This window comes from Perna viridis, chromosome 6 (genome assembly GCF_037379345.1).
Source record: "Perna viridis isolate PV_CMFRI_1.1 ecotype Kerala chromosome 6, ASM3737934v1, whole genome shotgun sequence".
Classification (NCBI taxonomy): Eukaryota; Metazoa; Mollusca; class Bivalvia; order Mytilida; family Mytilidae; genus Perna; species Perna viridis.
The window spans coordinates 39352390-39375172 of NC_142450.1; the positions used below are offsets into that span (position 1 = coordinate 39352390).

The 22783-nt window shown below is 32.6% G+C and overlaps 1 protein-coding gene across 4 annotated transcripts; it reads right to left on the reverse strand.

Moving 5' to 3' along the window:
- Window positions 1–1351: 1351 nt before the first annotated feature.
- Window positions 1352–21511, reverse strand: LOC148614909 (peptidyl-prolyl cis-trans isomerase-like 4). Of its 4 annotated transcripts, none has more exons than XM_088589422.1 (12): window positions 21406–21511; window positions 18526–18593; window positions 17678–17742; window positions 17070–17187; window positions 13762–14001; window positions 12666–12782; window positions 11906–12030; window positions 9831–9897; window positions 9147–9258; window positions 7738–7816; window positions 4618–4714; window positions 1352–2505 (listed from the first exon to the last, which is right to left on the reverse strand). In XM_088589422.1, exons 1-12 carry the CDS (start codon window positions 21494–21496, stop codon window positions 1468–1470), a joined length of 2217 nt encoding a protein of 738 aa, XP_088445548.1. In that variant the 5' UTR covers window positions 21497–21511; the 3' UTR covers window positions 1352–1467. The 4 variants fall into 4 exon arrangements, with proteins under 4 accessions (XP_088445548.1, XP_088445547.1, XP_088445549.1 ...); XM_088589421.1 differs by having other exon boundaries at window positions 4609–4714; XM_088589423.1 differs by lacking the exon at window positions 21406–21511 and adding an exon at window positions 21114–21260 and having other exon boundaries at window positions 4609–4714.
- Window positions 21512–22783: the final 1272 nt, after the last annotated feature.

Genomic DNA, 22783 nt, shown 5'->3' on the forward strand with positions numbered 1-22783 from the left:
TTTTGTGAAAATCCAGTTGTGATTCATAATTAGACATTAATTTGATTTCTTAAGAAGATGAAATGTGTAGAATGTTGATATGCCCGGCAACATTACGTTAAATATTTTGCAGATCATCTATACAAAACCGATGATGGAAATCAGACGTGTAATGATTCAAACCATTTGGTAAACCTTATTTCCTTGATAGTAGCCAAAAAAATGAATGTAGACTGTCACACCTAACTATTTGTTTGTTGTGGGAGTCTAAACCACTTAATAAAACAAACTATACTCCAAGTCACCTCAGATTGTTTGCGGTTATTTGCGTTTATTTTTGTAATTACTCGACGGTTCCTTTCAAAAACTTGCCGTTATATTCATGTCGTTCTGTACTACGATTCCCTTACAATTATTTTTTAGTTCTTACCTCCGAGATTGAAAAAATAAACGCAAAAAACCGCAAACAATCTGAGGTGACTTGGATTATAGAATAATGCGAGCAAGAAATATCATTCCTTAAAGTGGACTTGCATTATGTCAGAGATCTATTATTTAATTACAGGTCTATGATTGTTAACCCTAAAAACGGATAATTTCCCCAAGCAGTTGATGGATTGATTATGTCCCAAGGCAGATATATAATGTATTTCAGGTCGAGAACGATTGTCTAATCCAATAGACCCTGTTTTGTACTGGCTCGCCACGCTGAGCAGGACCTTTATTGTGCAAGCTCACAGAAGTAGCAACCCGGAGGTATGTATGCCATCACACTCGGACACATTATTCCGACCCGAGCCAACCAGATAAATACTGAATGCTTATTGAGAAGCAACCTGAAATGGATCATCTCCCTTCATGTACATCTACATATACCTAACCTTGCTGTAAAATCTCATAAAAATCGATTGAGTGGACTAAGAAGTGTTGTGCGTACAATGTTTATAAAGGTAGAGCCCAAAAGTTAAATGTCTCCCTTTGCAAGTACTAGCAATCATTATCTTCCTTCATGCACATCTGCATATGATGCTTAACCTTCCAAAGAAATTTTATCAAAATTCTGTGGCTGGTTTTGGAAGAGTTGTGGTTACAAAAATATATGGACAAGCAGGCAGGGGAATTCCTTAATATAATTCAAATTTTTTACATGGTTACATGATAGTACCCATGTTTTCTTGTAGCTGTTTTAATATGTCAATAAGCTTTAACTGTGACATCCACATCCTACCTATTATTTGGGTACAATAATGTGTTTTTGATCATTATACATGTTATGAAGTGTGGTTTATCTTGTTACCTGCATACCTTTGAAGATCTTTGAAGATTGAAAACCATTCTCATACTTATGGATTATTAACAATATAACACCAGGTTTTACTAATATAACTCATATTTATATCAGATTTCAGATGTAATAATTATTGCATTTTCTTCTTTTATGTTGGATTTTTGTACAGCTGCCACACAAGTATGAAGTGATTATAAATGCTACCTTCTCCTATCAACATATTCGTTTCTTTCTTTTCTGCTATTTTTCTTTCTAGAGTCAGAGCTATATTTATCAGTCCTTACAGGAGATTCACTACTATCTCTATATCTGTTTTTAGAACTTTTTGAGTGTTTATTTCTTCCTGATTCCTCCTCCTCAGAGGAACTTTCTCTTCTTTTCTTTTTCCTTCTATCTTCCTCACTCTCAGACTTTTCATGTTTTTTCTTTTTCTTCTTTTTCTTTGATTTTTCAATTTCATCAGAAAAGTCATTTTTGTTCCTCTTTTTCTTTTTCTTAATCAGATCTTCATCAGAGCTGTAGTCCACATGCTTCTTTTTCTTTTTACTTTTCTTTCTTTCTGTAGATTCATTACTTGAGTCCCTTTTATGTCTCATTTTCCCCCTATTTCTATCCAATGACTCCTCCTCTGAGCTACTACCATAACTCTGCATCTTCCTACCTCTCATTCTATCATCAGAGGAGTCACTTTTAAGCCTCTTTTTCATTTTCTGTTTTACATTTCTTTCATCATCAGAACTTTCTGCTGCCTTCCCAATATGCCTAGATTTTCTCCTATCATCCTCATCATCAGAACTGTCATATTTATTTTTCCTTGTTTTCTTCTTGTCTTTCCTGTTATCATCAGAATCACTGCTACTGTACCTTCTTTCCCTTGCTATTCTTGGTGGAGACCTATACCTATTACTGAGTGGAGATGACCTATGACCTCTGTCCATTCCCTCTCTTTTGGTTCTTGGTGGTGAGTCATCTCGTTCTTTGTACCGTCTTGGTGATTCATCCCTCTGTCTTTCATGTCTCCAATCTCTTTCTATGAGTTTGTTGTTTCCTCTGTCTGGACTCCTTCTCCTTGGTGGTGAAAACCTACGTCTGGAGGGTAACTCTCGATTATCTCTATTTCTCTGTGGAGGAGAATATCTCCTTTCATTTCTTCTGCTATCCTCTCTCCTGTCCCTCCATGGTGCCCTGTAGTTCTGTCTATTAGGACTTCTGGATCTACTTCTGAATGACTGTTTCTTCTATAAAAATAACATGAGCTAAAATCAATTATAATATTCTAGTAGTTATATCTTAAATTAAATCAAGAAAGTACAGAATATAATTCTTCAGCTATAGGCCAATAAGGGTGGATCTTAATAGATGCTTAAGAGGATCCCTTTTCTGAAACACTAAGCTGAAAATACCTAGAATAAGGCTTTGAAGAACATTATATGAAGATAAATTTTTAAAAAACATTGTAAGAAGTTAAACCCTTAGCAGTAGTGGACCACCCCCTTGACACAGTACTTAATCCTTACTGTCAATAGTTTTTTTTTGTGACAATGTTCTGTATACTAGTTGTTGACATGGGCAAGATATATCTATAATAAATATGTATATATATAATTAATGTAAGGGCAATAACTCTATTTGAATTTTTTTCTCCTTTATATAGTAATACATCATGCATTTCATGACAGCATCTTTGACTGGCATCTTATCAATCTAAAAACAATTGGTTATGTTTTTCTTCATATAAAATAAATTACATTTGTTCTGGCATATACATGCACTGTTGCAATACTAAGGTAATAAATTTTACATGGTATGGTAATTAAATTCATTTTATGATCACCAGTTATGTGACAAGGTGTCAAAGATAAATTCCTTAGTATTTATACCATGTATTTAAAAAGAGAATGATGCAATTCACATTTCTTATCCATATCAAAGTGCCTTTAGTAGAAGACATAAATAAATGACAATAACAGTTGGATGACTGTTATTTATTCATGCAAATTTATTTTGTTATTGTGTACTATGATGAACACTCAAAATATATTTTTTATAATCCAGTCTTTAGTTGTCTCTGGTTCAAAGTCATTACTAAATAACATCGGTATAATGGAAATGGTGGATTAAAGAAGATTATTTTGGTTGAAAAATAGAAGATTATTTCTTCACCAATTTTTCTGTCAAACATAACTCTTCACAAATTTTTTTTAAAGAATCATTTTCCAAAAAATCTGACCTGGCAACCTTGAACTTTGACTTAAAAAAAAAAAAAACAGGCAGAAAGAATTAAATTTTTTTAGTAAAATCTATTGAATATGTAACTCTAGGTTCCACATGCCAACACGCTAAATAAATCAATCTCCTGATGATATGCACAATTATACATGGTGTTTTTGCTACATATAAAGTTTCATGGAATTCTGTAAGGTAGAATTTGCAATGACAAGCTGATACATGATGATTTTCAGTAAATTTCAATGTTCAAAGGGGCATAATTCCCATAAAAATTAGAGAACAAAAAATTCCTGATAATATGCACAGCTACATATGGTGTTCTTGCTACATACCAAGTTTTCTGAAATTATGTTATGTAGTTTCAGAGGATTTGTGATGACAAGCTTATACAGATGATTTTTGGTAAATTTCTAAGTTTTACTCCCATAAAAATTAGAGAATCGAAATGTCCTGATAATATGCACAACTTGCTTCATACCAAGTTTCAGGAATTTTGTTTGAGTAGTTTCAGAAGAGTTGTAATGACAAGCTGAAGTGTTATGGATGAACAGACAGACGGATAGAGTGACCATACAACTAGACCTTTGAGTAGTTTCAGAAGAGTTGTAATGACAAGCTGAAGTGTTATGGATGAACAGACAGACGGATAGAAAGACCATACAACTAGACCTGCTTCTGCCGTTGGTGACACAGGTAAAAATGTAGGACAAAGTTTGTAAAATTTCTCCATAATAGATGGTGTACAGCTTCAATTTGTAAATGAAGACTAGGAAAAGTTGAATGCAGTTGAACTTACTGATCACACAAAGCATGTACGACTTCATAAACTGATGGATGGGATGGGGCGGCTATAACCGGCTATTACTTGAAGATTACACAAAGCAATACACCGATGGATGGGAAGGGGTGGCTATAACCAGCTATTACTTACAGATTACACAAAGCATGTACCACTACATAAACAGATGGATGGGGTGGGGCGGCTATAACTGGCTATTACTTACACAGTACACAAAGCATGTACCACTACATAAACAGATGGATAGATTGAGTGGCTCTTAAATTGTTATGCTGGTAAAAACATTCATGTACCAAGTAAAATTTCAACATACATTGTATACCTTATGTCTAGAATCATCATGTTCTGGGGATCTGTTTTTCTGTTTCTTCTTTGAACTTTTTCCATCACCATTTTCTTCAAATACTAATTCATACTTACTGCGGTAAGTTAAGGAAATGTATTTTTCATTATGTGTTTCAATCAAATTTACTGAAACAAACTACGGTAATCTTTATATCATAACTATGACCCATTTAACTAAAGTGACAATGATGAGGATCACATAGGCACTCAATTATCTATAATATTTGATCTATAAGTGTTAACGAAGGATGATGTAAATATAATTTGATTATACTGAGGATGCTTACCCTACCGGTGCACCTGGTCCATGCTCCCAGTCTTTAGTGGAGTCCAAGTTGCTCATTTGCTTTTGTTACTTTGTACTTATGATTTTAGTTACTTTATGTTCTTTGTTGTGTATGTCTGTTTTCCATGTCTGGTCTTTGTCCCTGGATTACATTCTTTTGATTACCTCTATAACCTTGGTTCCTTTGATTACTCTTTTAAAATACTTGCAAAGTAATTGAACTATGGAATGCAGATAATCATGTGCATGATGCCACAGTTTCTTTTTTTGGTAATGAAAACTATCAAATCAGAAAGCTTGTTACAAAGTGTAAGTTTTTGTAGGAATCAGACAAATTGGGAAAAGTCAGAAACATGCATGTAAAAAATGCCCCAATATGACAATACAGCTTCACTCAGGGATGCTTTGCCTATTCAAAAAGAACATATTTTGATCCCTGCATCACTGGATTTGCTCAAAAAATAAATTTTCAATAGAATTTTAGAAAAATTAGGTTTTTGACCGAGTTATCTGCCTTAGTTAGTACTAATTTTAAGTGCATTTCACTGACATTATAACTCAATTTATCAAAGTGATATGGAAAATCCGGTCATTTTACCTTGATTCTGATGGTACAAATAGTCAAATACAACTTTTCAAAAATGGAGGGTTTTTCATACCATGTTTCACCAACTGCCTGATCTTTCAGAGACTGACAGTTAAGTCATTATTTTATAAAACGAAAGCGTCACCAAGCTCAGCATTATAAGACTGCAACCACTTACACTCTGTTCACTTGCAGCAAATGTGGACAAAACATTATTTTTTGAAACACTGGCACATAGAGACTTAAGTTCATTACAGACACATCAACTAGTAAGGATGCAATATTACACAATATTTTGAAAATAATTTAAGTAAAAAGTTCTGCTTTCAGGATGCTTTCATTGATCACTTTGTAGCCCATAATCTCAAAAAGAGTTCAGGATGGAGTAAATTTGCTAGCATACTTCTCTTATAAGCCCTTACAAAGAGGAACAAGTCACAAAAAAAATGTTTTAAGTCGGATAAAATATTTTTAAAATAAATAAAAAAAAAATGACATTTACCTTGTTAATATAAAAACCATGATATACTGACTGAATATACAGGTAGGCATTTCAATGAAAAAAAAATCAAAATCGGACCAGAAATTAAAAAAAAATGATATTTAGTGTATGGCCACACTTCAGCCCCCAACAGAATGAAAATGCTATAAGCTATTTAAAATATGTTAAATATTCTTAGAACAGAATTTATATCAAACAATTTAAAAAAAACTGTTAAAACTGAATAAGAATCAAACATTCTGTATTCTACATCAATTTGAAATAAACAACCTATTTTACCCCTATTGGCCCCTTTTTTTGCGGAACTGTAGGGACTAGTGAACCCATTTTAAATAGCAACCTTCCTCTGGCAGCAGGTAACATGTATCAAAATTTAACTACAACTTTTAAAAGTTATCACACGAAAAAAAAATAAAAACGCCAACCCAACAATATCATAACATAGTATGATCTTTAAAAAATATATGAGCAGAACACTGCAGTAGAATCGTTAAAATGATAATTTCTACTGGATTAAATTGAAATCTGCCAGAATAGCTAATAGATAGAACTATTATCCCATAAGAAAACTAGAAATATTGTGAGCAAAAGTATCAATACCATTATGAATCATGTAATTATCCTTCCATAATTGGATATGGATAATGACATCATGTGATAGAAAATGTACTTAAGAAGTACAAAGGTTTAACCAAATTCCATACTGCTGTTTCAGAGGGGTTGCAGGTGGGATGATAGTCCTCTTTAATTCATGTTTTGTATCATGAAAACTCATACAGCCATTCTGATGGAAATGCAACATAAGAGATGCACAATGATATCATTTGAAAAAGAATGTATTAAAGTTTCAATGAATTTCATTTTGTGTGTTTTTAGATGATATGGGAATGAGATGGACAAACAGTATGATAATAACATATCTCCAGCTGTTCAAAGGGTAGAGGTAAAAAAAAGCTAGCCCAATCGATGACTGGACCTGCCTCGCACTGCAGTTGGTATTTATAGTTGCTGAAGAAAATATGACAAAAAAAGTGTTGTGGAAAGATATATGGAACTACAGACCATAATTCCCATAAAAATTAGAGAATCAAAATTTCCTGATAATATGCATGACAACACATGATATTCATGCTACATACAAAGTTTTATGAAATAACAAATGAACATATGATGTTCATGCTACATATCAAGTTTTATGAAATTCTGAAGGGTAGTTTTAGACGAGTTGTGATGACATACTAATGCATGATGGTTTTCAGTAAACATCTATGTTCAAAGGGGCATAACTCCCATAAAAAATTAGAGAATCAAAATGTCCAGAGAAAATGCACTAAATATGATATTCTTGTCACATAACGAAATTCTGTTGGGTAGTTTTAGAAGAGTTTTGATGACAAGCTGATACATGATGATTTACATAAGAATCTAAGTTCAAAAGGGCATAACTCCCATTAAAATTAGAGAATAAAAATTTCCTGATAATATGCACGACAACATATGATGTTCATGCTACATATTAAGTTTTATGAAATCCTGTTGGATAGTTTTAGAGGAGTTGCAATGAAAGCTGATATCATATTGTGTTATAGATGGATGGACAGACACGGTGCCCTAACTCCTAGACCTGCTACTGCTTTTGGCAATGCCCGTAAAAACAATGAAAAATGCATCAAGGTAAATCACCTTACAGCTTTAGTGAATTATGTGGGGTATTAAAGGATACTTGTCCTGTCTCCTTGATTGGTCTTTAATAATGTATTGTGGTTTCTTTGGTTCTTCTTTGAAGGTTTCTACTCCTTTACCTGTAAAAAGTAACAAATATCAATAATGGAAAACACTTTCTCCCTGCGGTTAGTTTAATGTGACAAGTAACTGGGTAAGCAGTCTGTCTAAAAATGCCAACATTAATTGCGCCAAATATTCATTCTTGGCCCAAGTACTCTGGGAATCTGCCAAAAAAAGTGGGTTCAGACAGGACTTCAGTTTACCAGGGTTCAAAATACATTAAAATTTATATAAAGGGAGTGTTAAAAGTGTCCAGTAAAACAGATTTTCTGGTTATTCAGTGATTTAGGCAGGTTTTATGATGACTCAGTGTTTGGTCTAGACAGGTTTTCTGATTATTCAGTGTTTGGTCTAGACAGGTTTTATGATTATTCAGTGTTTGGCCTAGACAGGTTTTCTGATTAATCAGTGTCTGGTTTAGACAGGTTTACAATTATTCAGTGTTTGGTCTAGAGAGGTTTTATGATCATTCAGTTTGGTCTAGACAGGTTTTGATTATTCAATGATTGGTTTTGACAGGTTTTCTGATTATTCAGTGTTTTAGACAGGTTTTATGATTATTCAGTGTTTGGGTTAGACAGGTTTTATGATTATTCAGTGTTTGGTCTAGACAGGTTTTATGATTATTCAGTGTTTTAGGCAGGTTTTATGATTATTCAATGATTGGTTTTGACAGTTTTATGATTATTCAGTGTTTTAGACAGGTTTTATGATTATTCAATGATTGGTTTTGACAAGTTTTATGATTATTCAGTGTTTGGGTAAGACAAGTTTCACTGTAGTTTGAAAACACAGACAAATTACTTAAACTTATCAGTACACTAAAATTAATGTCAGATGGTTGGTAAAAGTGGTGGCAAATTATGGTGATAGATGTTCCAATATTCACAGATACCCAAACATTCCAAAATTGTTAGAGGGATTTCCACATGTAGCTCCTGAACAGTGATGGCAAAACACACATCAAAATTTACTAGAAGTCTATGGCCAAGATTAATGTGCTAAAGTTTAAAAAATTAAATTGAATGGTTCCTCTTTTCAACTATCATCTACAAACCAAAGGATGTGGAACATTATTAGCACACTATTCATTAAACAGGGTTTGACAAAAGTATGTTACGTTTTTTTATTCTTCATTTTGTACTTCCTTTAATCTTTGACAAATGAATTGCTTTCTTAACTAAACTCTACAAACTGATCAAAATTCTATTATGACAATATTATCTTATCCTTGTAATTGGTTTTATCTTTATTTGATGACTTAATAAGGAATTTCTAGGACCATTTATACAGACCAAATATCTACCTACTGAACCTTTAAACCATTTAATCTATATTTATTATTACCTTTTCCTTTCCATTTGATTTTAGACACAGACTGACTGAAATCTACATGTATTCTTCTGTCATCAATTAATACATTATCCATCTTAAAGTAAGCACTTTCACAGTCTTTTTTCTGTAAACAGTGTAAAACTTGTAAATATCAAATGTCAACATTAAAATTCTGGATTACTGAAAGTCACTTAAAAAATTGAAGGAAAAAAAGGCCAAAATGTAACACAGATTTATTTCTTTTTCAATTTTCAAAATGCTATGATAATTCCTTTTTCGGTCCCTACTCCTTACAAAGTTGCTTTTCCCAAATATTTCGTGCTAAAAGAAATGTTGTAGTTCAATAAACACCTAAGCAACACTCTTTAGGCACTTAATGTAAACCTATTGTAATGAGCTATATATTTGATTTTCTTGAGGCTAAACTATTCTGGAAAATAAGTAGTGGCAAGTCTGAATGTATCAATGTTTTTTTGTGATACCACTATATAAAAGTGGATATATTTTGTCACAAGCCAGTATTGCACAATAAAAAGCGAAATAAATTTTCAACAAAAGTAAGTAGAGTAAGTTGAGTGATTTGAGTATAATTCAGAAGATTGATTGATTAATTAATGGGATTTAATGCCCAAGCAGCAATATTTCAGCTATATTCAGGCAATAATTCGGAAGAAAACACTGATGTAACAGACATACCTTCTCAAACTCTATGAAAGCATATTGTAATGATTCTCCCGTCTTGTGATCTCTGATTACTTCACAGCTAAAACAAATCCATACACATCACTAAAAACATTTATACATGTACATGTAAGGCAACAGAATCACATACAGGAATTTAGAATACATCACTGTTCAAAATCATAATTTGTTTTAAAAATTGTCTTTCTTTAGTACAAATGTATACCAACAATTTTGATTAATCAAAAATCTTGAATATACACATACAAAGTATTGGTAATATTTGAAAAAAAATCAAGTATACCATATCTGCCAAGTGTCACTATTGTGAGGATTTCCCCCAATGATGCTCAAAAATTTAATTTTTTAAGAGCAATACTGACCACAATTTAAAATAAGTAGAGCATTAGATTTCTTTTGTCATAAATAAGTCAAAAACACATTGGTGAATTGAAGGCCCCAGTAATAGTTTTCTTGGGTGTTGAGGACTATTACATGCATAAGAATTCCCATGGGCATTTCCAAATATTGGTAGGTATGGTATACATATGATAAAGGGCTACCTATAGATAGGTTAACTCAGATTATCTCCCATTTAAAATTAAAATACATATGTTTTAGTTTCTGGCTGAAAAACTGCAATGAAATCGGACAACAAAATCTTTACAGAAAAGGGAATAATTGTAAATAAAAGATATTTGTAAAATTCTTAGTTTTTTTTTCTCCTCTTTAAAAAGAAATATTTTTGAACTCTCCTAAAATTTGCATTAACTTACTACCAATTCTGTTTTTATGTTAATAATCTTATTTAGAAATAATAAGAGTTGCATTCAAATTTACACGAACTTTGTTTATAAACAGTAATGCATTCACCTTAAAAATTGCAACTTTATTCAATGTGACAACTTTTTTATAAAAAAGACAGGGAGACAACTAAAACAAAATAATCGACACAATCAAATTTAGGGAGAATTCTATTTTCAAGTCAGTAAACTTAAAACATTAGTGAGCAGACTGCAATTAAAAACACAGATAAAGGAACATATGGAATGAGTTGACATTTGGACTTCAAACATACTCTCTCTGGTTTGTGTAAGAACTGTCAGCAATTTTTTACTTATAAAAGCATGAAACATCAACTGTTAATTCTGATATTTTGGCAGAGCATTAAAAATTGTAACTTTGTAATTTAAGTTACATAATGCATTTTTAATTCTTGTAATATTGAGAAAATCCCATATTAGTTGTGTAAGAAATTTTGTAATGTGGGGTCTAATTATTGTGATTGTAAGTCATTCCCATATTTTCTTATAATTGAGAATTGCAATAATTCTGAATATACAGCATTAAAAAGCCCATAAATCCTCCAATGTCCTATCATTAGTTGTAAAAATCCTTCAATGGCAAAATAGAACACTACTTGGATCGTTATGGTGTATCCATCTGCACCATGAAAACTGATTTGTTTAACGTTTCATAGTTTTCCTTGTCCTCCTTAGTCTACACCAGACTTGACTTTTTATGAGCAACTCGGCAGGTGTTTCAAGAAAAGCAGAGGACACTTACCCTCTTAGGTGCACCTGGTCCATGCTCCCAGTTTTTAGTGGAGACAGAGTTGTTCATTTACTTTTGTTACTTTGTATGTATGATTTTAGTTACTTTATGTTCTTTGTTGTGTATGTCTGTTTTCCATGTCTGGTATTTGTCCCTGAACTGCATTCTTTTGATTACTGCTATAACCTTGGTTCCCTTGATTACTCTTTAAAATGTTGAATGAATCAATTTAGGCCTAATTTTACAAAGACAACTTAGAAGTGGAATTTAAAAAAAAATCAAAGGAAATTTAAAGTAAAACTATTTCTAAAGGTAAAATTAAAGACTTGAAAAGCAGAATGTCGATTTAAAGCAAACAAATATGCCAGGGTCTGATTGGACCAAATCTTTTGTGTGTGTATAAACTTACCTTCTGACTGGACCAAATCTTTTGTGTGTGTGTGTAAACTTACCTTCTGACTGGACCAAATCTTTTGTGTGTGTGTGTAAACTTACCTTCTGATTGTACCAAATCTTGTGTGTGTACATAAACTTACCTTCTGATTGGACCAAATCTTGAGAAAATGATTTCTAGATCCTCATCTGTTGTTACAGAATTTAATTTACAGACAAACAAAACATTTTCAGGAGCAGTGATATCTGTAGAAGGTAAATCACCAATCTGGAATGAGAAAAACAACATCAAAATTACCCATAGTATTTAAAACATCTCTTGATTTTGTTTTAATCATAGAGACAATTACTTTAAATTTTAAGTTCAATTCAGGTACAAGGTCTCAATAACTTTTCTAGTATGTCAGATGCAAATTTTCATCAGCCCTCTGATCTAATCTGTACACTGTAAGCCAACAAGAGTGATTTGTTTTCAACAATTTGGCATCAAGATAAAATGCAAAAATGAGTCTAAATATGTCCCTCTACTATATAATACACAGAGGAGTGAGTAATGGTAATTTAAATTTAAAATTTAATAGCCATAAAGTTGAATTGACATCCCTAAATGAAAAAAAAAACAAGTTAGTTTATAGTATAAAAGGACAACTACTGTGGAAGTACTAATGTTTGAGGGGTACCAATTTTCGTGGTTTTCTTGGGTAGCTCAAACCAAGAATTTAGTTCCCAACGAATATGAGATTTCCATTGATGTGTATACTGAAAACATCAAAACCACAAATTCAAGAATCCATGAACTTGTGTTTCTTCTCTAATACATGAAAATTGGTATCCACAAATTAACGTACTTTCACAGTTTTTGTTTTTCAAGCAATAGTATTAGCACTGAGATGGTCAACATACCATTTCTAATACTTGAGCATTAGCTTTTTCTTCTCTTCCTTCCATTATCTCTTTTATTTCTTCTTCTGTCTTTCCTTCCAAATCATCAATCTCTGCATCAGCTGCCAATCTTGCTCTCTGTGAGAAAGTTAGATAACAGCTGATGTATGGTAAAGCGGTTTGTTGGAGTGCATTTTGCTAATGCTTTAGTCTTTGTGTGACATCTTGTTTCCCTTTTCTTCAGTTTTTATGTGTAATCTTTTTTATTTGGTTCTTTCCAATGGATCTGTAGATCGTCTCTGTTTTTTATGTGTTCAGGTTAAGGCCATGTCTCAGGATTTTGACATATTTGAATCATCCCACCGCTGACACTTCAATATTTTTTTTGGCTGATATTTACTATACAATTGGTCACCGGAATAGTATTTTGTTTTTTTACGTGAAATTTTACCTATTTAGATATACATTTGTGTCTTTTGTTCAAAGAATATTTTTAAGTGAAATCCCAGATTTTAACAGTTCTGTATTTTTTTGTTATAACATTCATTAATTTCAGTGCATTTTAACTTTATATTTCATTGGCAAGGGCAGATTCAAGCAGGGCATGGCGGCCATGCCCCCACCTAATATTTACATAGCATGGGTTGTCAGGGGTAGATTTAGGCAGTTTTAGGTTGAAACTTTAATTTTCTTGCTAATTTTACCACAAAAGATATCTACATTGCACCCACTCTAAAAGAATATTTCAAAAATTTAACCTAAAAAAATTTTAACTGTGTGCCCCTCCCCTCTTAATCTAAAATCCTGGATCAACCCCTGATTGGAAAATGTATAGCTGACTGCTTAAGTCATTTTATCATTTCAATGCAGTGTTTGTAGAATACCTTAAACTGAAAAGAGCTTAATCTAAGTCCTTGAAGGATTTCAGATTTGATGTGGTTAAGGCTGTTTATCAGTTACTTATAAAGCATAGAAACTTGTATGAAAAAGACATGAAAACATGGATTACTTATACCATTTTTTGAGTTTAGAAAAAGGTCTATTCAGTCACAAAAACATTACAGAACCAAATGCAAGAAATATCAAAGCATAATATAGCAATGTATATGCATCATACCTCAATAACTTCCTGTGTAGGTGATGGAGACCTGTCAGGGACATCCAGACCACGGGGATCTTCATACGGATCATCTAGGATAATGGTATGGTGTATCCGGATATCTCGATAAGGTCTGAATTTTTCATCAGAATATGCTTCATTTAACTTCTCTATTACATCTAGTCCCTCTGTCACCTCACCAAATACTGTGTGTACGCCATCTAAGTACTCTAGAGAATTACCCAGGGCAATGAAAAACTGAAACAGAGACATATATACCAGCTTTAAAAGTGGTCCAGACTCCAAAGGGTTACCCAATACAGTGAAAAACTGAAACTGACAGCAGAGCAGGCACAAATTTTGTTCAAATAGTAAGCTCTGGAGGCATGTAGCACTTTAACTTTTGCATAATAAGTTTGCTTGCCAAAAGCAAGCCGCAAAATATACTTCATAAATAAAGTGAGACTCTCACAGAAATATTTGATTTTCCATGAACTTATTGAAGAAGAGCAGGAACTGCTTCTGTCAAAAAAACCATAATTTCAAATGTTTTTTTTTAGGTCACCTTTATTTTCAAATTAACAATAAAATCATGTTGATCTAATTACTACAAGTATTATTAAATTTTTGATAATTCTTCTTCAACTGGGAATGGGTAATTGATCGTTAAGCTAAAGAGATATCCTTGGAGAAAATAATTAACACTTGTTTCATAAAGTCATTTAAAGGATGAATAATGTATTTTTCTATTTTTCTATCTAGGAAGAAATAACCTCATTTAACTAGTCAACAATAAACAAGCAGGTTATAAGTGCGTATTAAGAGCATTAAGGTTACTTTAAATATACAGAAAAAAATATTAGTCATTCTTCATATCAAGATTAATAAATAGATCTTAACTAGAGGCACTAAAGATTCTGAATCAATCACCTTGAAAATTTGAAATTATGTGGTCATATCATTTGATCATTTAATAAAAAAGTTTATCATTCAAAGACATCCCAATGCTTACATCATGGCTGCCACCCACTAAGCCATGTAAAGGCAGAGATATAGGCCAAAATGTATTTCCTTGTAGGGTTTCAATGACAGCTTTGAGTCCCCACAGCCATCCTTTGAGCCATCAAATCTTGCAAAGGGTATTGAGGTTATCAACCTATCAAGCTTCAAAACATTGGCATCTATTGATACAGAGAAGTTGATCTTAAAAAATTAGCCATCAGAAGCTTAAATACAAATAGCCTCTGGTGGCAATCTATTATAATTAATTAGAACCAAAATTTTATCCACCACCCAAGCCACAAAACTTTTGTCAATAAGATGATAGATGAAATTTTTTTATCCAATCATAAAGTGATACTTCTGAAATTAAATTAATGATTTATAAACTGAATCTATTTATTCACCAAAAAAGCATCAATGCAAGTGATAATTAGTTTGATTTTGTGTAAATTGATTAAAATAAATACTGTTTATTAATCCTAACCAATGATCATGCCATAAACTTTGAAATTTTGAATTATCTATTTATCAACTTTTTCTTATTCTATTTTCCTGACATCTTTGGCATGATAGTGTTTTTTTTCACATAAGTATTTGACATGGTGAGAAAAAATGATGTTATTGATTGAAACAGTGTATTCATATTTCTGTATTTTGTCTTTTTAGTTTTCTACCTATAGTAATGCAAACAGTACTCCCATAGCAAATAAAATATTAAGAATCTTTCACCTGTACAAGTGCAAGATAGGGAAATCTCATATTTTTTAAATAGTTCTCAAACAAGACTTGTTAGAGAATTATTATATCTTACCCTGAGACTTCCCAATCTTGCATGAGAAAAGCTAGTGTTTGATTCTTTTTCTTACTTCCAGTTTGTTTTCAAATCATATGTTTGAATGGAAATTACCTACGTTCAACAGCTGATCATGACATATCAATGTGAGGGGTGATACTTCACAACCAGGTGTTAATGTTTGTTTGTTTGTTTGTTGGAGTTTAATGTCCGAGCAGCAATATTTCAGCTATATTCAGACGATGAACATGAAATTGATGACAAAATGAACATGAAACGATGATGAAATGAAAAAGGGATGGGACACAAGGAGAATGGAGTCGACAAATTTTGATTGCCACTGGAAATAGGGAGAGGTGGGTAGGGTCGGGCAATTTAGCCTCCTGTGGCGGAGCCCTATGGTTCCTACTCCGGGAGAATACCACAGTAGGGTTCTTTAACGTGCGAGGAACGTAGCGTCTTTCCCAACACGGTGCACCACTATGGTTTGCAGTCAGGTTTTCCGTATTATAGCCTGACAACCCCAGCATGCAACACGCCAGGGGTACCCCATTCCACCACCTGGGGCACACATCCCAGATGCTCTGTGGGCAAAGCGCCCTAGCCCCCGGCTAGGGTTCTGAGCACTATCTAGTTGCCTTTTACGACAAGCTTAGCCTGTTGCAGGCCTATTCTTTTAACACCCGGACCTGCACGGGGCCAACCAGGTGTTAAAAATGGGTGACTTCCAAACAGTCATTGGATATAAATAAACAGCTAGAAATAATCAATCACTGGTTATTTTCTATAAAATTTTTATTTTCAAAGAATTTTCTCATACATATTGGTTAGATATGATCATTCACAAACTCTTGTTTGATTATCATAGGAAATCCCTGGGTGAGATAAGGTAATCTTACATAGCTCAAAATAGGAATTTTCATGTCACTATAATGAGAAAACATAACTTCATTTATTTATCTGAGATCCAAGCATATTGTTCTTTGTTTTATTTTTCTGAGATCCACACATATTGTTCTTTGTTTTATTTATCTGAGATCCATGCATATTGTTCTTTGTTTTATTTATCTGAGATCCATGCATATTGTTCTTTGGTTTTATTTACCTGAGATCCATGCATATTGTTTTTTGTTTTATTTATTGTTCTTAGGTTTTATTTACCTGAGATCTGTGCATATTGTTCTTAGGTTTTCTTTACCTGAGATCCATGCATATTGTTGTTAGGTTATATTTACCCGAGATCCATGCATATTATTCTTTGGTTTTATTTACCTGAGATCCATGCATATTGTTCTTTGGTTTTATTTACCTGAGATCCGTGCATATTGTTCTTAGGATTTTATTTACTTGAGATCCATGCATGCTGTTCTTAGGTTTTATTTACCCAAGATCCATACATATTGTTCATTGATTTATTTACCTGAGATCCATGCATATTATTCTTAGGTTTTATTTACCCGAGATCCATGCATAATGATCTTTGATTTTATTTACCTGAGATCCATGCATATTGTTCTTTGGTTTTATTTACCTGAGATCCATGCATATTGTTTCCATTGTTTACCATTGACACCTGTCCTGTCTTCATGTGTTTAATCTTTGGTACAAACTCCCAGTCAAAGTATCTTGCTTGTTCTCCATATAGTACACTAGAAAAAAAGTCATAAATACATACTTAATATTTATATTTCAATTAGACAAATTACTTTCAAGTGAAAATTTTATTTGGAATATTTCATAGAAAAAGTTTTACCCCCAATTATAAGCAAGTAATTCAAATATTTACTACTTCATACTAAAGAGTACTAATTTCCTAAAATCAAGTGCTTCAAACAATAAAATACAATGTATAAAAAAAACAAGAAACTTAACTTTTTTAAACAGACATGTATTGGGGGTTGGGCTTATAAATGCATTGATAACAACCACTTTCACAAACATTTAAACCAAAACATTATCTTCTAAATAAATGAATATAAAAGTATTTGCTGCTGCAACTGCTACTACAAAAATTAGAAAAAAAGGGCTAAAAATAATTTCTAGTTACAGATTGGCACTAACTCTACATGCTCTATGAATGCATTGTTACATGGTAAGTGGTAACCAATGAGAAGAGTTTGCCGTATTTTATAATCTTACCCATAAATAGATTCTCCTTCTTTTCCTGTCCCTGAAGGGTCTCCAGTCTGGGCAATAAAATTTCTCTAAAAATTAGAAATACAATAACTATAATACATATACATGTAGCTTGTTTCATCGGTCTAAAAGCATATATAATGCTGCTGCTTACATCGAAAGTACAGGTTCACCTAAGCATCATGCAGAGGATAACAGTCCATATTAATATCACCTTTCTTAATAGAATGCATCATGAACCTTAAGTGATTTGAGAATCAATAAAGTATTGAGAGGTTGAGAAAGTACTAGTTTTATTGTGATCTGTAAATAAGATGCATTGCAGGGGTAGCTTGATATGACTGCAGAGGTCGAACCCTGAACAGCTGATACACTTAAAACCTATTACAGATTTGAATTTTGATTGTGATTAGACATTTGACACAGGTTAAAAATTGGTATCTATGTTTCTTTTCCATGTTCTCTGACAATATCAATAATTTTAAGTAACTATTGTCTTTTCTGTTCATTAACTAATACCTTACCCCTTAGACATGGCAGCATGACTACATGTACGTTACTAACCCCATTAGTAAGGGTGAGTTTTACAAATTATTTTTTACTGATTTCCTATATAAAAAAATAATTCCTAATTCAAATAATGTCTTGTCCAAAGTTAATTTGTAAAATTTCTTAAACAGCTTCTACTTGTAAAATTACGGTTACCACATGCCTATTATAATTAAAAACTTGTATAATTTAACATTATCTATTAAGTCCTGCTCGACTATCTTGACATATCTACCACTTATTCTTTCATTGAAACAAGAAGTAAAGTACATCCTTATATTGATTGATAAATTATACTATACCTGAACAGAATGAAACAGACAGTAGTTGTAGTACTTGACTTTGCATAGCTTTAAGAAATTCTTGCAACCTAAAATTAGAAGGAAAACAAATTTTAATTTTTTTATAGAACTAAGATTCTTTTTTTCAGACTTTTAATACACACTCTCTAAAAATCTCAATGAGAGCTTAATATTTAGAATGAGGCACCATAATAATATATTGAAGGCTAGATGGTGCTTATTTTATTTGTAACCATGGTTGTTTCAAGGATACTTTTGCCAAAATCTATTTTTCACCACTTTGATCAGAATAATCCTTGAAGTTTCCAGAATGTCAATTATGTGGATTTGAAATAATACAGGGTTCTCACTAAAAATGACTAGCATCTAGAAATATATTATTAATATGTTTCTAGATTCTAGTCATTTCTTGTATTATAAGATCTTGATGCCGTTAAGTACATTGTACAAATGTATATTTGATACTTGGATACATGTAACTATATGGACCAAACTTAAGTCAAGAAATTTCTGAAATAGTAAAAGTATGATACTAGTAAACTGTTCGCTGAGTAAGGTCTTGTTTCTCATTCACAAAATACATTTGTACATGTAAACTAGTTTCTTTTTGATAAAAAAGCTCCTTCTTGTAGTAAAAAGAGTTGAAAAGTTTATGACGATGGGCACAGGTCTTTTGACAACAACATAGCTCACACTGACACTTGGTTATGATAATATCACCATTCTGGTGAAAGCATTATCTGTTCAAAAGCTTGAGACGAGTTTGTACCGACCGCTACAATATGTATCCATAAAGTTTCAGTCTTGATTTAAGAAATAAATCATGGAACTCCATTTTATCATTGTTTTACCACGGGCTGACCATTTATGCCGATATTTTACCCCTTGCTATCGCTCAGGGTAAAATAATGCGGCATAAATGGAGTTTCCATGACTTATTTCGATTCTAATAGGCCAATAGCAGTCCATTTTTACATTTTCGTGACCTATAATGGTCAGCTTAGACGCAACATATTTGTCCATATTTAGCTGTACACTTTACGCTAGCTATGTCAGTTTTGGTTTCATAAATGATGGGGCACGTGGCACATGGTAAGTGCTACCGAGTATGTAAGTGATGTTTACTGAATATAATACAACTTTTCTAAAACATAATATTTAATATCATTATTAAATATTAAATATATTTAATATGGATTAAGTGGGACCCGGTAAAAAAAAAACCAAACAAAATGAAATTCCAATGAATGTCACTGCCTGAAATTTTCTATTCCAGTGCTGCTAAAAAAAGACAAAATCAATAAGACAATGCATTGCAAAAAGCTTTGCTTTACTGGATCATATATTAATTTGGCTGTTATAAATTTGGTAAGGGAAGAGGTATAGATTAGAAATTCAATTTCATGAATATATAATACAGTCAATTATTCGGTCAGCAGAAAATGTAACATATATATGTCAACAAAAAGAAAAAAAACTTGAAAAAGCCAGCTTATATTGTGTGCATGTAAGTAATACATAACATAAACAGGGTTTTTTTCCAAGATTTTGAAAGCTTTAGTCACTTTTGCATGAGAAAATGAGTAATGTTTTAATGGTATATTTTGCATCAGACATAAGATATTTCAGTATCATCTGTTACTTACAGCAAAGTGTAAAGACATTAAATAAATGTTAAACGGTATTTCCCAGTGTTGCCTCGTGAAATTCTATATTTAGCACAATTTCAACTGTGCTTTTGGGATCCAGATCAAGTTAATGACAAGTTTATGTTATTATTTCACAGACATATTTAGTATTGGTCTCTGAGGAGTTCACTGATAGTGTAAATGATACTTCCAAGATCATACATATTGCTGACATGCAACACAAAATGGAGTGACACCTGTGTATTGACCAAAATTTCCCACATTTGGTTTACACTCAAGTTTGATATACAAAATAAATGATAAATAACTTTTTGAGTAATTTTCATACAAAGTTAACAGGTAAAGGAATTTTATCAGCAGAAATTTCCTACCAGCATTTGAACTTTAGTGACTTTTAACAGTGTACATTAAAGTTGCGCTTGAGTGCTTGATTAGTATAATACATTGCAATTGGTGAATAAGGTAATTGTTTACACTAAATGTTGACACCTGTAGAGAGTTGTAATTAGCTTGGGGTACTAAAATTGTCACTTTCGCCACTTGAACCAAAGTTGGGCTTACAGCTCTTAATGTTTGTTTTTGTACTACTACTTTTAAACATTTCAAGTGACAAAATGAAACCAGATTATTTTCATCATTCTGAAAAGTCTTTTGTCAATGGTAAAAATGAGGAGTGCTAGAAAAATCACTGATAAATAATTTTAATATTACAGCGTTAGTAAATGATGCGCGTACACTTTCACTTCTCCCTGATCACTCCTCCCTAGTGTCTCTCTGAAAGAGAAGTCACTTCTCCCTGTTTTTCTCAAGTAGCTTGAATCCTGGTCATAAGTAAGGTGGAACATTTTCAGTACTCATAAGATAAAAGACATAAACAAATTTAGTCTTACTACTTCAAGCTAAATTTTTATTTCAAAGGCTCAAACCAGGAAAACTTACATTTTGGTCGCTCGTCGGTATAAAGATCAATGGTGAAATCACCGAGGGATGTTTCGACAATGACAGACATGATTAATACATAAGAATCTGCATTTTATCATAAATGACCAGACAAACGTTTTTAGAAAAATCCAACCGGAAGTTGCATTTTGCCAACTAATTAACACACAATATCGGACTGAACATTTTTTTCCCGGATTTTTGTTCTTCTTTATTGACATCATATTCATTTTAGAATTAGAATGTAATGTATATTCTTCGCTTCTCCACATTTTATATAAAATACACATACTAGTGTTCTGTAACATGTTCATTGCTGTTTCTTTCCCTTTACTCAGATCCCCTTTGTTTATGTTTTGAATCGTCACGTTAATGTTAGTCATCTTAAATTTAGAAAATTAATGGTTCCCACAAATTTTCTATCTCCTCCTGTGGATTATGTAGTGGGCTAATAAAGACGTCAAAATCTAGGAATAGTTATTTAGAGCCTTTACATTAGAAAATCTGCAATCGACCACGATGGGCGAGCTAGGAACCCACCAGAAGGCTTAGCACATTTACAGACAAAGCTAGACAATTTCACATGGAACGAAGGGATCGTGTATTCTTAATGCTATCTCATATAAGAACAAATGCATTGGACACAATAGAGACAATCAACAGTATTTGAAAGAGGCAAGGCCGCTACTGTTAGCTAACTGAGAAGAATTCGTATCACACCAAATACATAGAATTTAGGCAGTATCTTCAGACCACCTACACGTCTAAAACAGTTGAAGAACTTTATATATTACAACCACTCTATGCTGAACTTGAAGCCATGGTCAAAAGAACTTTTCGACTTATTAATGATTATTAACTATTCCAGAGCAAGATATGAATCAGAGAGACTAGATAATCAGTGACAAAATATTATCAAGGCCCTGAGTCAGAAGATAGTTCGGTATATTCAAGTTTTTTTACTCCGACAATACGAAGATATAGATAGAAATAAAATCGAAACAAAATCAACTTTCTGCGAAGTGCCATACACAAGAGAACAAATTCATTAAGTCGAAAAGTTCGATTAGTGATTTTGTCAAACTCTTACCGAAGAAGAATCTTCTCTTTCAGAGACTTTCAAAATATGACGATAAGCTCGAACAATATTTTACTTGAAAAATTCAGTAACAATTAGATTTAAGCATATCAGAACAATTGGGATTACTTATTCGATGGCTTGATCCTCAGTAAAAAGCTCAAGAAATAAGTATTCGAACTGCAAGTGCACATGATGAAAGAATAATCAAGGGAACCAAGGTTATAGCGGTAATCAAAAGAATGTATTCCAGGGACAAAGACCAGACATGGAAAACAGACATACACAACAAAGAACATAAAGTAACTAAAATCATACATACAAAGTAACAAAAGTAAATGAGCAACTCGGACTCCACTAAAAACTGGAAGCATGGACCAGGTGCACCGGTAGGATAAGGACCTCTGCTTTTCTAGAAACACCCGCCGAGTTGCTCATAAAAAGTCAAGTCCGGGGTAGACAAACGAGGAAAGGAAAACTATGACCCGTTGAATAAATCAGTTTTCATGGTGCTGATGGATACACCATAACGATCCACGAGTTCATGATGACGACCATAAAACTTCTGTAGTGATGACTTCAATCTTGTAGC

Coding starts and splice junctions, on each gene's coding strand:
- LOC148614909 (XM_088589421.1), bottom strand. CDS start 21,496: ATGACTAACATTAACGTGACGATTCAAAACATAAACAAAGGGGATCTG. Junction 14,002..17,069: donor ACAATATGCATGGATCTCAG/GTAAATAAAACC, acceptor TCTCTGTTTCAG/TTTTTCATTGCCCTGGGTAA. Junction 12,031..12,665: donor ATGCTCAAGTATTAGAAATG/GTATGTTGACCA, acceptor TTCTCATTCCAG/ATTGGTGATTTACCTTCTAC.